The sequence below is a fragment of the Cetorhinus maximus genome, chromosome 4 (genome assembly GCF_964194155.1).
Source record: "Cetorhinus maximus chromosome 4, sCetMax3.hap1.1, whole genome shotgun sequence".
NCBI lineage: Eukaryota > Metazoa > Chordata > Chondrichthyes > Lamniformes > Cetorhinidae > Cetorhinus > Cetorhinus maximus.
This window is the reverse complement of record NC_135882.1, coordinates 126,783,076-126,799,124: the sequence shown is the minus strand read 5'-3', so window position 1 is coordinate 126,799,124 and position 16,049 is coordinate 126,783,076. Positions and strand designations below refer to the sequence as shown.

At 43.1% G+C, this 16,049-nt stretch overlaps 1 protein-coding gene across 2 annotated transcripts in view; it reads left to right on the top strand.

Annotated features, from left to right (window-relative positions):
- The window catches only part of cdh17 (cadherin 17, LI cadherin (liver-intestine)), a 109,728-nt gene that overhangs the window by 74,214 nt on the left and 19,465 nt on the right, over nucleotides 1-16,049 (top strand). For both annotated transcript variants that reach the window (XM_078540754.1, XM_078540753.1), the window contains exon 14: nucleotides 1,557-1,684. In XM_078540754.1, coding sequence (XP_078396880.1) covers nucleotides 1,557-1,684 — 128 coding nt within the window. The remainder of the gene's footprint in view (nucleotides 1-1,556; nucleotides 1,685-16,049) is intronic.

Here is a 16,049-nt window from a genome sequence, read left to right as displayed (position 1 = left end):
TGCATCAGTTTGCCCTGCAACTGGTATAAGATCGAGAGCTTATGGTGCCTGGCACTCATTTAGTGCTGATATCCAATCTACTGGCCATGTGTGACATCCCTGTGTGTTCTAACGCTTAGATTGTCTGATGCCATTATGAGAGTGTCAGTTTGCAGTGAGTAGATGGTGCACTTACCCTGGTGGAGTGCAGCAGATTATTCATTTTCTTGTGACACTGCTGGCTGGTTATTTTCTGCGTCACCTGGGCGCTAACCAGTCCCGTGACCTCCTCCCAGGCTGCTGTGGTCAGACGGGAGGGCCTCATGCTGCCATCCTGGGGAAACAGCACCTCCCGTCTTTCCTTGACAGCCTGGAGGAGGATCTCCAGGGAAGAATTGCTGAATGGTGGGGCCAGAAGTTGCTTTCTTCTCTTAGACATTGCAGTTGAAGCACAATCAGATCTCCCGGCCTGCAGTGAGTGAATGGCTGCCCAAGTGCCCTTTAAATAGGACGCCCAGACCTTCAACCCCATGAGACAATGGTGGGGCAGGTTACTTCCTGCCCATCACTGCCACAAGTTTCGCCATGCTCCGGATGGATGCATAAATGATGAGCTGAACAGCATAAGATTACACTTGCTCAGCCATACCCGCCGCCAACGGGAATCGCTTCCTCTTCCGTGCCTGCCACCCGACTCAGTCTTCAGAGCAGAAGAATTCTCCAACGGTCATTTCTACACTTAACATTGGAAGATCTTCACTACATTATAAGATTGCTATTCTGGATCAATGTGTTTGAAATCTGATATCCTTGAAAACTGCATTTGATATCTGAAGGTCAAATAGTTAAACAGTGACTCAGGCATATGGGGGTATATTCTCAATGCACAACAGGTTGTCAGTGGGCGGAACAGTCGGAACACTCACCCGATATACTATTTTAGAACTATTTTAATATTCATGCCAACAGACAGTGACAGGCAGCTTAGCAAAGGGGAGGAGCAAATTCTCTGTGGACCCAAGTAGGTATTTTCCAATTAAGGAGTTGGCATGCATGTCAATGAGAAGTAAGATATGAGTCATTCTTCTGTGACAAACTTAATAATACTTTATGTGAGTCAGGTGACATTCCTGTACACTGGTGATTTTGATCGGCCAGGCTGCCTCATTGATAGGACCTGGTGGGGTAGACCTGTCACTGAGATTTGGAATTCTTCCCATTTTAATCCTCCGGAGGCCAGTGCCCTAATAGATAGAACTGGAAATGTCCTGGGAAGCTTATTGGTGGTCTGTGCTGGCAAACTGCCTGGATTTTGTTGCTTCTGCAGTATATAATATTATTAAAAATAAGGGAAATTGTAAATAAGAGAAATGTTTCAAATTGAAGTATTACTCATAGTAACTTTTATCATAAATCATCTTATCCTTTGGCTATTCATTTGTTGTCAGAGTACCATTTCAGACTAGAGGGGAAAATGTACACATAGCTGTTTTAAATTGTACAGTTTGACTGATGCTGGCAGATGCACATTATTCTGACTGAGGAATAAGACTAATGATCTGCTTCTGATTGATTAGCTACAAACTATATGATCCAGATAAACGATTCAAGATTGACTCTGAAACTGGAGAGATCTCCATTGAAGGTGAATTGGATGCGGAGAAGAAAAACCGTTATGAAATTAATGCCATTGCAATGGAGAAAGGTAAGCACCGTAAATTGATTCTTGAAAGTGGAAAGAGTAATAAGAATATAAGAACATTAGCACTGGATCAGGAGAAGGCCATTTGGCCCTTTCAGTCTGCTCCACCATTCAGCAAAATGATGGCTGACCTTTTACCTCAACTCTACCATCCCTCACTATCTCCGTATCCCTTCCCTTCATTTCCTTAGAAGCACGAACAAATTTGGACTTACACTCGAGAGACCATTCTGCATTCCTAATCAAGGATAACATTATAGAGCAAAAATAGGGAATTAACATAAAAATAACAATGTTCTATGGCAGTGCATATATAAGGTAGAAGAAATTTCAAAGCATGTTGATTTTTGCATTTTATTCAGATTTCTGCCCCTGCCACAACCAAAATGGCTCTTATCAAAGTCACAAATTCTCATCCTTCATTTCAAATCCCTTCATGGCTTTTCTGTTCCATCTCTGTAATCTCCTCTAGCCTCACAACCCTCCGAGACATCTGTGCTTCTCAAATTCTGGCCTCTTGTACATTTCTCATTGTAAATGCTCCGCCGTTGGTGGCTGTGCCTTCAGTTGCCTTGGCCCCAAGCTCCAGAATTCACACTACATTTCTCAGCTTCTTTACCTCACATCCCTCTTTTGATCCTTAAACCCTCCCTCTTTGTCCAAGATTTTGGTCATCTGACTTAATATCTCTTTAGTGCCTCGGTGCCATATTTTGTTTTGTAATGCTCCTGTGAGGCGCCTTGGGACATTTCATGGCGTTAAAGGTCCTATTTAAATATAAGTTGTTGTTTTTATTCAGTTTGTCCAAATATTCTTGATTAACACAAACAATTATCTGTTACCTAGGATTAATTGATGATCTCACAGTGAAGGTGCCCCTAGGTAGCAGCGATCATAATATGACTGAATTTTACATTCAGTTTGTGGAAAAGAAGAGTGGGTCCAAGACTAATGTTTTAAACTTAAATAAGGGTAATTATGAGGGCATGAAAGCAGAGCTAGCTAAAACGAACTGGAAAATTAGGTTGAGGGATAGGCCAATAGAGATGCAGTGGCACGCATTTAAGGGGCTAGTTCAGAATGTGCAGAATAGATACGTTCCAACAAGAAAGAAAAATTTCAAGGGGAGGACCCACCATCCATCAAGCTTAAAGAAAAAGCATGTAATTGTGCAAAGATGGGTGGCAGGTGGAAGATTGGACAGAATGTAAAAAACAGCAAAGAATGACTAAAAGATTGATAAGGAGAGAAAAATTAGAGCAAGAGACAAAGCTAGCTAGAAATATAAAAACAAATAGTAGGAGTTCCTACAGATATTTAAAAAAGAGTTACCAAAGTGAGTTTTGGTCCTATAGAGAATAAGTCTGGGGAATAAGGGAAAATAAGTAGATGGCAGATGAATTGAACAGGCATTTGCACTGGTCTTCACTATAGAGGATACAAGTAACACCTCAGAATAGCTGTAAATCAGGAAATGGAAGGGAGAGAGGGACTCGAGGAAATGACAATCATCAGGGAAGTGGTACTTTTGGAGCTGCGGGCTGACAAGGCCCCCAGGTCCAGATGGACTTCATCCTAGGGTCTTAAAAAAGTGATTAGTGAGATATTGATGCATTGGTGATAATTTTCCAAAATTCCCTAAATTCAGGGAAGGTTCCGTTAGATTGAAAAATAGAAAATATAACCCCTTTATTGAGAAAGGGAGGGAGACAGAAATCAGGAAACTACAGGCCAGTTAGTTTAACATCTGTCATAGGGAAAATGTTAGAAGCTTTTATTAAAAGGTACAGCAGGGCACTTGGAAAAATTCAGGATAATCAGGCAGAGTCAACATGATGGTCTTGTGAGAGGGAAATCATGTTTAGCTAATTTATTGGCATTATTTGAAGAAATAACATATGATGTGGATAAAGGGGAACCAGGGAATGTACTGTACTTAGATTTCCAGAAGGCATTTCCAGAAGGCCACATAAAAGCTTATTGTGGAAAATAAAAGCTCATGTTGTAGGGGGTAGCATATTGGCATGGATAGAAGATTGGCTAGCTAACAGGAAACAGAAAGTAGGCATAAATCTGTCAATTTCCTGATTGTCAAGATGTAATGAGTGGTGTGCCACAGGGATCAGTGCTGGGGCCTCAACTTTTTACAATTTATATAAATGACGTATATGAAGGGACCGAAGGTATGGTTGCTAAATTTGCTGATGACACAAAGATAGCTAGGAAAGTAATTTGTGAAGAGGACATGAGGCTACAAAGGGATATAGATAGATTCAGTGAGTGGGCAAAGATCTAGCAAATGGAGTATAATGTGGGAAAATGTGAAATTGTCCATTTTGCCAGGAAAAATAAAAAATAAGCTTATTATCTGAACGGTGAGATGTTGCAGAGCTCTGAGATGCAGAGGGATTTGGGTGTCCTATTGCATGAATCACAAAAGGTTAGTTTGCAGGTACAGCAGATAATTAGGAAAGCTAATAGAATGTTATCATTTATTGTGAGGGGAATTGAATGTAAGAGTAGGGAGGTTATGCTTCAGTTATACAGGGTGTTGGTGAGACCACATCTGGAGTACTGTGTATAGTGCTGGTCTCCTTATTTAAGGAAGGACGTAAATACATTGGAAGCAGTTCAAAGAAGGTTTACTAGACTAATACCTGGAATGGGCAGGTTGTCTTCTGAGGAAATGTTAGACAGGCGAGGCTTGTATTTGCTGGAGTTTAGAAGAGTAGGAAGCGACTTGATTGAAACTTATAAGATCCTGATGGGTCTTGACCGGGTGGATGTGGAAAGCATGTTTCCCATTGTGGGAGAATCTGGAACTAGGGGTCACTATTTAAAAATAAGGGGTCGCCCATTTAAGACAGAGATGAGGAGATTTTTTTTCTTTCAGAGGGTAGTCAGCCTTTGAAACTCTCTTCCTCATAAAGCAGTGGAAACAGAGTCTTTAATTATTTCTAAGGCAAATGTAGACAGATTCTTGATTAACAAGGGGGTGAAAGGTTATTGGGGTAGGCAGGAATGTGGAGTTGAGGTTACATTTGGATCAGCCATGATCTTATTGAATGGCGGAGCAGACTCGAGGGTCCTAGTGACCTACACCTGCTCATAGTTTGTATGTTATATGATGGAGCAATTATGTTTCAGTCTTTCACGCATGTATTTAAAAAGAGAGATTTTTGTTTTTAGGTTTTTACTTTAGATTATTTTCTTAGGTTCAGTATTACTGTTTAATCTAAATGGAAATTACATACTCATGAATCCAAATGTGTTTTTAATTTCCCAGCATGTAGAGTGCCCATTTTATATCAAGTTTTGGATGAGTCATAACTGTCGAATTGTCCTTAAAAACCCAACTGGTCCTTTAGAGAAGGAAATCTGCCATCCTTACCTGGTCTAGTTTCAGTGTGACTCCAATCCTACACCAGTGTAGTTGGCTCAGCTTCATGCTAAAATGGCTCACCATGCCACTCAGTTGTATGAAACTGGTTCACCATCTTTTCAGGGTAACTGGGGAAGGACAATAAATGCTGACTTTGCCAATGATCCGGCAATCTGAGAATGAATAAAAGCTTGGCCACATAATAAACTAGTTTTACCTCATTGTCATAGCCTTTTACAATGTTAAATGTCCCGTGTTGCATTACCCATTACCAGCTCTGCATTTAATTACTCAGAATCAGCTTGCAGAACAATTACAAAGGCACCCTTCTTCTTACTGCCTTGTCATTCCCCACAGTGGCTGGGACCTAATGGGGGTGACGGGGGTTTCGTCTACCGTTTGGAGAACTGGTGGGAGCCCTGACTTGCTTTACTCCAGGAGGCCCAATGCTATACTGAGGTAATCAGGCACCTACCTGTACAGCGTCAGACCTTGCACGCAATCAAGCCCCACCCAGTGTGGCGGAAATCCCACCCCGAGAACTGCTGGAAGGGGAAGTCAGTTCAAAATGTTCAAATCCCAGTGAAAATCACCAATGCTGGCATCAGCAATACTGGAGTTCCACCTTAATGTATACAAGACCAGTTCAGACACGTTTTACTAGTATTGTTCTATTCCAAGTTTTACTGGTTTTTCATTTTGGAGGTTAGTGACATGTCTGAATGAAATGAAAATGGTGGAAGTGGCCGAAAATCGTTAAATCTCATCCACGAACACGGCAATTCCAATTTTCATGGGAATGGGGTGTGTTTCACGTATGCACGTTTTATGGAGACAGTTGGCCATTTAAATCATCAGATGTCTCCACTCAAATGGGATTTTGATAGCATTGAAGTATGAAACCTGAAGTGTGCAGATTAGACTTGTTAAAAGCAGGGCTGAACTTTGTGGAGTCATTTGGATAGCCAGGGTACCCCTTTGTGGAGATAAGGTACCCCTTTGGATCTGGTCCTGGGACACCTTTGACGAAAGTAATGTACCCATTGGAATTATTAGAAGTAGACCTAAATATACAGAAGAAGTGCATAAACTCATTACTGTGAAGCTCACTGGAACTGTCAAGAGAGCTGTGCAAATCAGCTGTCAAATCTGTCAGAAGCTCCTGCCAAAGGAACCTGTCAAAAGGGTCAAGAGGAGCCATCAAGAGGAGTTGTCAGAAGCGTCAAGAGAAACTGTCAAAGGGAGTTGTCAAATGAAATTGTCAAAAGTATCCAACAAAGGGAGCTGTCAAGACATTTAAAAATACTGCCCTCTAAGTCTTTGGAAAAAATGTCTGGAGTGTTTAAAAGAATCATTGCTCGCTATTTCACTCTGTCTGTTGACATTAGATTGAGGGCTTGCGTTATTGGATTTCTGCTGCATGACTGATTTCATAACTATCCATTATCACAGTAGGGTGCTGTTTTGGAGTTGATTTTCCAGGCAACTTTTCCTGGAGGAAACATTGAACTTTATTTACAAGACAGCAGCAGCAGCTACATGTGTGCTTCTAACTCTATAACAAAAGAAGAACTCCTTCCTAGAGGTTCCCTGTGCTACAAAATATCACATGTGATCTTACAACAGAGGATTATTCTTAAAGCTACAGTCCTATGTTTATCAAAACTATAATTTCTACATTCCACCCCTTTAACAATTCTGTACATTTTGTATTTATAAGGATATTTATCTCATGACATCACAATAAATACTTACACAGGTCATGAAATTATAAGGTCAGTCTTTTAGGTGGTTTCCTGATCCGTGTGGAACGTCGTAGCTCCATGACTTCTGAATCTTTGGCAGGAACCAAATTCTCTGGAACTGCTTTAACATCAGGTTCCTCATTAGGCATAGGCAATTCAGTGTCGTCCACTTCCACAGAGACATTGGGCATGTCTATCCTTAGTTGAACAACTTCACCAGGGACCACAGGTTCAACAATGGTTATAGGTGGAACATCATTTTGTTGGGGTATCTCGCTTCTTCTTAAATGACCCATGTGCTTGCGGGTGATCCGGCCCTCCACTTCTACGTGGTACAGCAATGATCTGGTCACAGAGCTTACTTTACCAGGTAACCACTTCAGTCCTCCACCAAAATTCCTTATGTATACTGTTTCACCAACAGTAAATTGTCGCTCATGACTATGCAAATCATGAGTCGCTTTTTGGTTCCCTTGACTTTTCTCCACCTTCCCCTCCAAATTGGGAAGCATCAGGCTTAGTCTTGTTCGAAGATGGCGCCTCATCAGTAATTCAGCAGGTGTTGCACCTGTCATGGTGTGGGGGTTGTTCTGTAGTGAAATAGGAAATGAGCAAGTTTAGTTTCCAATGAGTCACCTGTTAATTTTTTCATTCCCGCCTTAAAAGTTTGTACGGCTCTTTCCGCCAGTCCGTTAGATAACGGGTGATATGGTGCAGTCTTCACGTGGTTGATACCATTTAGGCTGACAAATCTTTGAAATTCAGTGCTAGCAAATGCAGTACCATTATCCGAGATGATCACTTCTTGCAATCCATGTATAGAAAAGCTTTGGCATAACTATTCTATAGTAGCAACTTGACCTCATATATGTCTAACCACTTGGAATGAGCATCTATAATCAGTAGAAGCATGGTTCCAAGGAAAGGACCAATGTAATCTATGTGAATCTCACCCAGGGCCTACCAGGCCACTCCCCTGGGTGTAATGGGGCTGCCAAATGACATTGCATAGAGTTTAACCACCTTCTCAATATCACTATCCATTCCCGGCCACCAAAGATAACTTCACACGATCATCTTCATTCTTGAAATTCCCGGATGGGCACTGTGCAACTCTACGAAGAGCACTTCCCTGCCTCGTGAAGGAACTACTACTCGCGCACCTCATAATAGGATCTTGAGTGCCCATCTTGTGTCTTTGGTTGAAAAGTGGCTTCAATTCATCAGAGACTGGTTCCTGGGACCATCCATTTAATGCTTGGTCACTCACTCGAGACAGGACTAGATCACGATTCGTCCAGTTTCTTACCTGCCTCGCACAGACTGGTGAGGAATCCAGGAAATTCATCACTAATATGATTTTTTGAGGAATTGGGACATGTTCATTGGTCTCTTGCTAAAGGAAGGTGATTTAGGGCATTGGCATTGGCTATATGCATACCTGGTCTATGCACAAAAGTGTATTCATATGCAGGTAAAATTAGGGCCTGTCTTTGAATTTGTGCAGGAGCTATGGGAGGTACGCTATCGTGAATTGTCATCTATGAATGTATTGGTGGAACTTTTTAACGCCAAAAATAATTGATAGGCCTTCCTTTTCGATTTGTGAATACCCTTTTCGGCTGTGGCAAGTGTCTTGGATACATGGCCTATCGGCCTCTCTGCACCGTAGTCTATCTTGTGAGATAGTACGGCTCCCACTTCATAGGGGGATGCATCGTAGGTTAGCACCAATTCCTCAGTTGGGTCGTAGTGCACCAACAAATTTGAAGAGTGCAAGAGCTGTTTGACTTTCATGAAGGCTTCTTCTTGGGTGACTTACAAACCCAATGCTGGTTTTTCTTTAGCAGTGAGTGTAGGGGGGCTAGGACCATTGATAAGTTGGGTTATAACCGACCATAATAGTTTACCATCCCTATAAATGATTTAAGTTCAGAGAAGTTCTTAGGTGCAGGTGCCTCTCTGATAGCTTTAACCTTCTCTTCAACAGGGTGTAACCCTTGGGCATCTACCCAGTGGCCCAAATAAATGACTTCATTTGCCTGAAAAGTACATTTGTCTTTCTTTAGGCACACTCCTGCTTCCAAAAATCGTTTCAGGACTTCCTCCAAATTAGCTAAGTGCTCCATTTCCATGAATCTAGTTATTAGTACATCGTCCAGGTAGACCACAACTTGAGGTGGTCTTTATAGCAAGCTCTCCATCATCCTCTGGAAAATGGTACAGGCTGAAAAAACACTGAAGGGCAGGTCTGTGTATTGATATAACCTTTTGTGGGTGTTTTATGATCACAAATTTTTTGGAAGCATCATCCAATTGCTGATATGCATGACTCATATTGAGCTTTGTATACGTTGCCCCTCCTGCTAGTTTGGCATAGAGGTCTTCAATCTTGGGAAGAGGGTACCTGTCCAGTTTTGGCTGTTTGTTGACTGTTAGTTTATAGTTCTCACAGACCCGGACGGTCTGATCCGGTTTTAGGACAGGGACTATAGGTACTGCCCACTCTGAGAACTGAACCTCTTTTATGACACCCAGTCTCTCGAGCCCGTTCAACTCAGCGTCAACCTTCTCTCTCAGAGCGTGTGGTACCGGTCTTCTTTTCAAGAAGCAAGGTGTTGCTACTGAGTCAGCCTAAACGTTGGCCTGTAGGCATTTGATTTTCCTCAGTTCATCCCGGAAGACGGTGTCATTTCTTTTAGCAGCTCTGGAAGCTACTTGCAACTGGAAGATTTCAGACCAGTTTAATTTAATCTCTTTCAACCAATCATGACCTAGAAGGCTTGGTCCTTCACCTTCTACCACCATCACTGGGAGTTGTGCTGTTTGGTGTCTATAATAAATTGGTACACTGGATTTCTTTGCCTGTGTATGTTTTTAACTAAACTAGAAAGTGGGGGGGGGAGGGAAGGGTAAAACTCCAAGAAGTATGACCAATGGGAAACAAAGCAGCAGGTTAGCGTGTGGGGGGGTGTATTCAACTTCATGGAAAATTATGAAAAAACTGAAAAGAAAGGAGAGCCCAGGAGAGGCTATTAAAGTCTCCAGAACACAAAATAGGACAGAGTGTTTGGAAAGGGCTAGGAATCTAACTTCAAGCACATCAGATAAAGGGACGACAATGAGAAAGGGGATGGGAAATACAGGACTGAAGGTGTTGTATCTGAATGCACGCAGTATACGAAATAAGGTAAATGAGCTTGTGGCGCAGATTGAAATTGGCAGGTATGATGTGGTGGGCATTACGGAGACATGGCTGCAAGGGGATCAGGACTGGGAGCTAAATATCCAAGGATATACATCCTGTCGAAAAGATAGGCAGGTTGGCAGAAGCGGGGGGGATGCTTTGTTAGTAAGAAATGAAATTAAATCGATAGCAAGAAATGATGTAGGGTCAGATGATGTAGAATCTGTGTGGGTAGAGTTGAGGAAACGCAAAGGTAAAAAAACCATAATGGGAGTTATGTACAGGCCTCCGAACAGTAGTAAGGATGTGGGGCACAAGATATGCCAGGAGATAGAAAAGGCGTGTAAGAAAGGCAAGGTTACAGTGATCATGGAGGATTTCAATATGCAGGTAGACTGGGAAATCAGGTTGGTAGTGGATCCCAAGAAAAGGAATTTGTGGAATGTCTACGAGATGGCTTTTTGGAGCAGCTTGTGGTGGAGCCCACTAGGGGACAGGCAATTCTAGATTTAGTGATGTGTAATGAGGCAGATTTGATAAGGGAGCTTAAGGTGAAGGAACCCTTAGGAGGAAGTGACCATAATAAGAATTTACCCTGCAATTTGAGAGGAAAAAGCTGGAATCAGATGTAACGATATTACAGTTGAATAAAGGCAACTACAGAGGCATGATGGAGGAGCTGGCCAGAATTGACTCGAAGATGAGCCTAGCAGGAAAGACAGTGGAACAGCAATGGCAGGAGTTTCTGGGAGTAATTTGGGAGACACAGCAAAAATTCATCCCTAGGAAGAAGAAGCATACTAAAGGGAGGACGAGGCAACCATGGCTGACAAGGGAAGTCAGGGACAGCATAAAAGCTAAAGAGAAAGCATACAATGTGGCGAAGAGCAGTGGGAAACCAGGGGATTGGGAAGCCTACAAAGACCAACAGAAGACAACTAAAAAAGAAATAAGGAGGGAGAAGATTAAATATGAGGGTAAACTAGCCAGTAATATAAAAGAAGATTGCAAGAGTTTTTTTAGATATATAAAGGGTAAGAGAGAGGCAAAAGTGGACATTGGGCCAGTGGAAAATGATGCTGGAGAAGTAGTAGTGGGGAACAAAGAAATGGCAGAGGAACTGAATAGGTACTTTGCGTCAGTCTTCACAGTGGAAGACACGAATGACATCCCCAAAGTTCAAGAGAGTCGGGGGGCAGAGGTGAGTATGGTGGCCATTACCAAGGAGAAGGTGCTAGGAAAACTAAAAGGTCTGAAGGTGGATAAATCACCTGGACCAGATGGATTACACCCCAGAGTTCTGAAGGAGATAGCTGAAGAGATAGTGGAGGCATTAGTGGTGATCTTTCAGGAATCACTGGAGTCAGGGAGGGTCCCAGAGGACTGGAAAATCGCTAATGTAACCACCCTGTTTAAGAAGGGAGTGAGGCAAAAGACGGGAAATTATAGGCCGATTAGCCTGACCTCGGTCGTTGGTAAGATTTTAGAGTCCGTTATTAAGGATGAGATTTCAGAATACTTGGAAGTGCATGGTAAAATAGGGCAAAGTCAGCATGGTTTCATCAAGGGGATGTCATGCCTGACAAATCTGTTAGAATTCTTTGAGTAAGTTACGAGTAGGTTAGACAAAGGAGAGCCAATGGATGTTATCTACTTGGACTTCCAGAAGGCCTTTGACAAGGTGCCGCACAGGAGGCTGCTCAGTAAGATAAGAGCCCATGGTGTTAGAGGCAAGGTACTAGTATGGATAGAAGATTGGCTGTCTGGCAGGAGGCAGAGAGTGGGGATAAGGGGGTCCTTCTCAGGATGGCGGCCGGTGACTAGTGGAGTTCCGCAGGGGTCAGTGTTGGGACCACAACTTTTCACTTTATACATTAATGATCTAGATGAAGGAACTGAGGGCATTCTGGCTAAGTTTGCAGATGATACACAGATAGGTGGAGGGACAGGTAGTATTGAGGAGGTGGGGAGGCTGCAGAAGGATTTGGACAGCTTAGGAGAATGGGCAAAGATGTGGCAGATGGAATACAACGTGGGGAAGTGTGAGGTCATGCACTTTGGTAGGAAGAATGGACTAGAAGAAGGAAGCATGGACTATTTTCTAAATGGGGATAGAATTCAGAAATCTGGAGTGCAAAGGGACTTGGGAGTCCTAGTCCAGGATTCTCTTATGGTTAACTTGCAGGTTGAGTCGGTAGTTAGGAAGGCAAATGCAATGTTGGCATTTATTTCGAGTGGACTAGAATATAAAAGCAGGGATGTGCTGCTGAGGCTTTATAAGGCTCTGGTCAGACCACATTTAGAATATTGTGAGCAATTTTGGGCCTCGTATCTCAGGAAGGATGTGCTGGACCTGGAGAGGGTCCAGAGGAGGTTCACGAGAATGATCCCAGGAATGAAAGGCTTAACATATGAGGAACGTTTGAGGACTCTGGGTCTATACTCGATGGAGTTTTGAAGGATGAGGGGGGATCTGATTGAAACTTACAGAATACTGAAAGGCCTGGATAGAATGGACGTGGGGAAGATGTTTCCATTAGTAGGAGAGACTAGGACCCGAGGGCACAGCCTCAGAGTAAAGGGAAAACCTTTTAGAACAGAGATGTGGAGAAACTTCTTTAGCCAGAGAGTGGTGAATCAATGGAATTCATTGCCACAGAAGGCTGTGGAGGCCAGGTCACTGAGTGTATTTAAGACCGAGATAGATAGTTTCTTGATTGGTAAGGGGATCAAAGGTTACGGGGAGAAGGCGGGAGAATGGGGTTGAGAAACTTATCAGCCATGATTGAATGGCGGAGCAGACTTGATGGGCCGAATGGCCTAATTTCTGCTCCAATGTCTTATGGTCTTAACTTGGCAGAATTGTGTTCCAAATTTAATTGTTGAGCACCTTTATCTAAATATCTGAAAGTGTGCCTTCCCACTACAGTGGTAGAAGCACCAGTGTATACTTCAATTTTTAAGAGTTTCCTGTTCACCTGTAAAGTGACAGTGATTGACTCTGTCTTTCCTACTTTCATGTTGAATAAGGAATAAATGTCAGAATTGGTTGCTTCTGGTTCTTCCACATTATATACTTCATTTGACTTTGTTTGTTGCCTGGAAGCCTGTTTTAACTTTGCTTTGCAATGTTTCAATTTTTGCCCTTTTTTATGGCAAAAATAGCACTCCATCTCTTTAACTTGGCAATCGCTAGAAATATGCTTGTGTCCACGTCAATAATGTTTAGTTTTCAAATTTGCTGCTGAGCTGTTTCCACTAAATTTTCGGGTAGCGGGGCTGTTTCTCGCTTTGTGGCGGAGTCCCAGCTTTTTGTGCCACTTTCAGCTGACCATTCCTGCACAACTAGGAAAACAGCACCATTTTGTGCACCTTGAATCGCTTGTGAATCCTTTACAGCACTTTCCATCGCAAGTGCTATTTCCAACACTTCTTTAAAATCAAGATCCATTTCAGCCAACGATCTTCACTAAATAGCATAATCTTTCACACCACAGACCAGATGATCCCTGAGCATATCATTCAGGGTTTCACTGACATCACAATATTGCATTAGTTGTTTCAATTTCACTACATAGGTAGCAATGGTCTCCCCCGGGGCTCTCTTCTGTGAATTGAACCTGAACCTCTGCATTGTGACTGAGGTTTTGTGTTGAAAATGTCCCTTAACGAGGCCTACTAATTCACTGAATGTATTTGAATCAGGGGCACAGGAGACCGTTAAGCTTCAAATTAAACTATAGGTCTTGCTCCCACAAACACTTAGGAGAATTGCTCTCCTCTTTTCCTCCCCTGTGATTTCTTTAGCTTGAAAGTAGAACCCAAGAGGTTCTATTATTGAGACCAGTTGTCTGTGGCTGGCTCAAAGGGATCGATTCTGCCAAGTTGTGGCATCTCGGATGAGTATATCTTCCTTTCTTTTTAATCATCTCAGATACTCACAATCGCTGGGCGAGGGACAGCAATAGACCTGATTTATCCTCATCGCCAGTTTGTTTTTGAGTTGATTTTTCAGGCAACTTTTCTTGGTGGAAATATTGAACTTTATTTACAAGACAGCAGCAGCAGCTATATGTGTGCATTGAACTGAGGTTCCCCATGCTATAAACTGATTGGTTTGCACAGATCATGTGATCTTACAACACAGGATTATTCTTAAAGCTACAGTCCTACATTTATCAAAACTATAATTACTACAGGTGCCTGCCCTTTCACAGCCTGTTTGACAGCTACAAGTGATTAAAGGCTCTTTGAAGTGGGGCTGTGAATTCCAATGCTTGTTGTTATAAGGGATTATATACTTGAATTAAATGTTTGTTTTTATAAGGTTTTATTTAGTTTAAGGAATATAAATGTAGTGAATGAGTTTTTGAGAATGAATATTTTTTCAATATAGTTAACTCTGCAATGGACACTTAGAATTTTATTTTATAGAACTTTATTTTATCTCATTTCTACATGGTCCTGAGGCCTGTCCATAGTGGACATTGGAGGCATTGGCATGCAAGGTGTAAGGGCAAAATGTGGTGGATGGGTGGGGGCATGAGCTGGCATGAGTTGGCACTAAGCTGGCATATGGGCTATAAAAGACTATGGGGGAGGGTGGAAGGTTGGAATGGGGTTATGAAGGGCTATGGGGAGGAGTGGGTGGAGGGATATATGTTGGCATGGGGAGCATGAGGGGCCATGGGGATGGGTACAAAGGCATAGGCTAGCGTGGAGGGTATGAGGGGCCATGGTGGTGGATGGAAGGGCATGTTGTCATGAAGGGTATGAGGGGCATGGGTCTATGTGTACAGGAGCATACATTGGCAAGGAAATTGAGGGGCCATGCAGGGTGGGTGGAGGGGCATATGCTGACATGGAGGAATTGAGACACTATGAGGAGTTGGGCAGCATGAGGTGGCATGGAGGGTATGAATGGAAAATAGAGAGTGTGTGGGTAGTGAGGGGGAAGTGAGGGGTTAGGGTTAAAGGGATTTTTCATGTTTTCCTCCTTAATTTTAAATTTTGGGTGCAGTGCCAGATCACCGAGGCAGGCCTCCCACCCTGCTGGCCTCGGCAGCCTCCTCAGTTCTTCCAGGGCCGCCTGTCCTGACTTAAAATCCAACCCGCCCTCCTGGACTGAAAATCCGATGTCTGGGCAGCCATTTTTAAAGGTTGGGTTTGTGGAGCCAGGAATTCTCCACGAGAATTCATACCCAACTCGCAGAGGAACATCCGGGTTTTAGTTTTGGGGCCATTTCTCACAGGCCACATTGTCCAAAACTCAGCCCAGCACAAACATTTCTAAACAACCCTCTGGGCTGAGATGGATCATCCACTCGATACCGCTGGCTGAAGATTGTAGCAAATGCTTCAGCCTTATCATTTGCACTGATGTGCTAGGCTTCCCCATCACTGAGGATGGGGATATTTGTGGAGCCTCCTCCGTTGAGTTGTTTGATTGTCCACCACCATTCACAACTGGATGTGGCAGGACTGCAGAGCTTAGATCTGATCCTTTGGTTGTGGGATCACTTAGCCCTATCTATCACTTGCTGCTTATGTTGGTTGGCACGCAATTAGTTCTGTGTTATAGCTTCACCAGGTTGACACCTCAATTTTAGGTATGCGTGGTGCTGCTCCTGGCATGCCCTCCTGCACTCTTCATTGAACCAGGGTTGATCCCCTGGCTTGATGGTAAGGGTGGAGTGGGGTATATGCCGGGCCATGAGGTTACAGATTGTGTTCGAGTACAATCCTGTGCTGGTGGCCTAGAGTGCCTTATGGATGCCTCGTCTTGAGTTGGTAGATCAGTTTGAAATATATCCCATTTAGCACGGTGGTAGTGCTACACTCTATACCAAGCCATGCGAAAGAGGAAGAAGTGATAGTCCACACAGTCCATCCACCATTCACCCACCAGTGGAAGCATTCTTTCAGTATTTACTCTGGGTAAAATACCAAGTTTCACTCATCTCTTTAGTGGCTGCTCCTCTCAGTCACTCTCCCTCCGACTTGGCTGCTGCTGCTTCTTCTGGATCTGCAGAAAATGATGGGCCTCACCCTCTT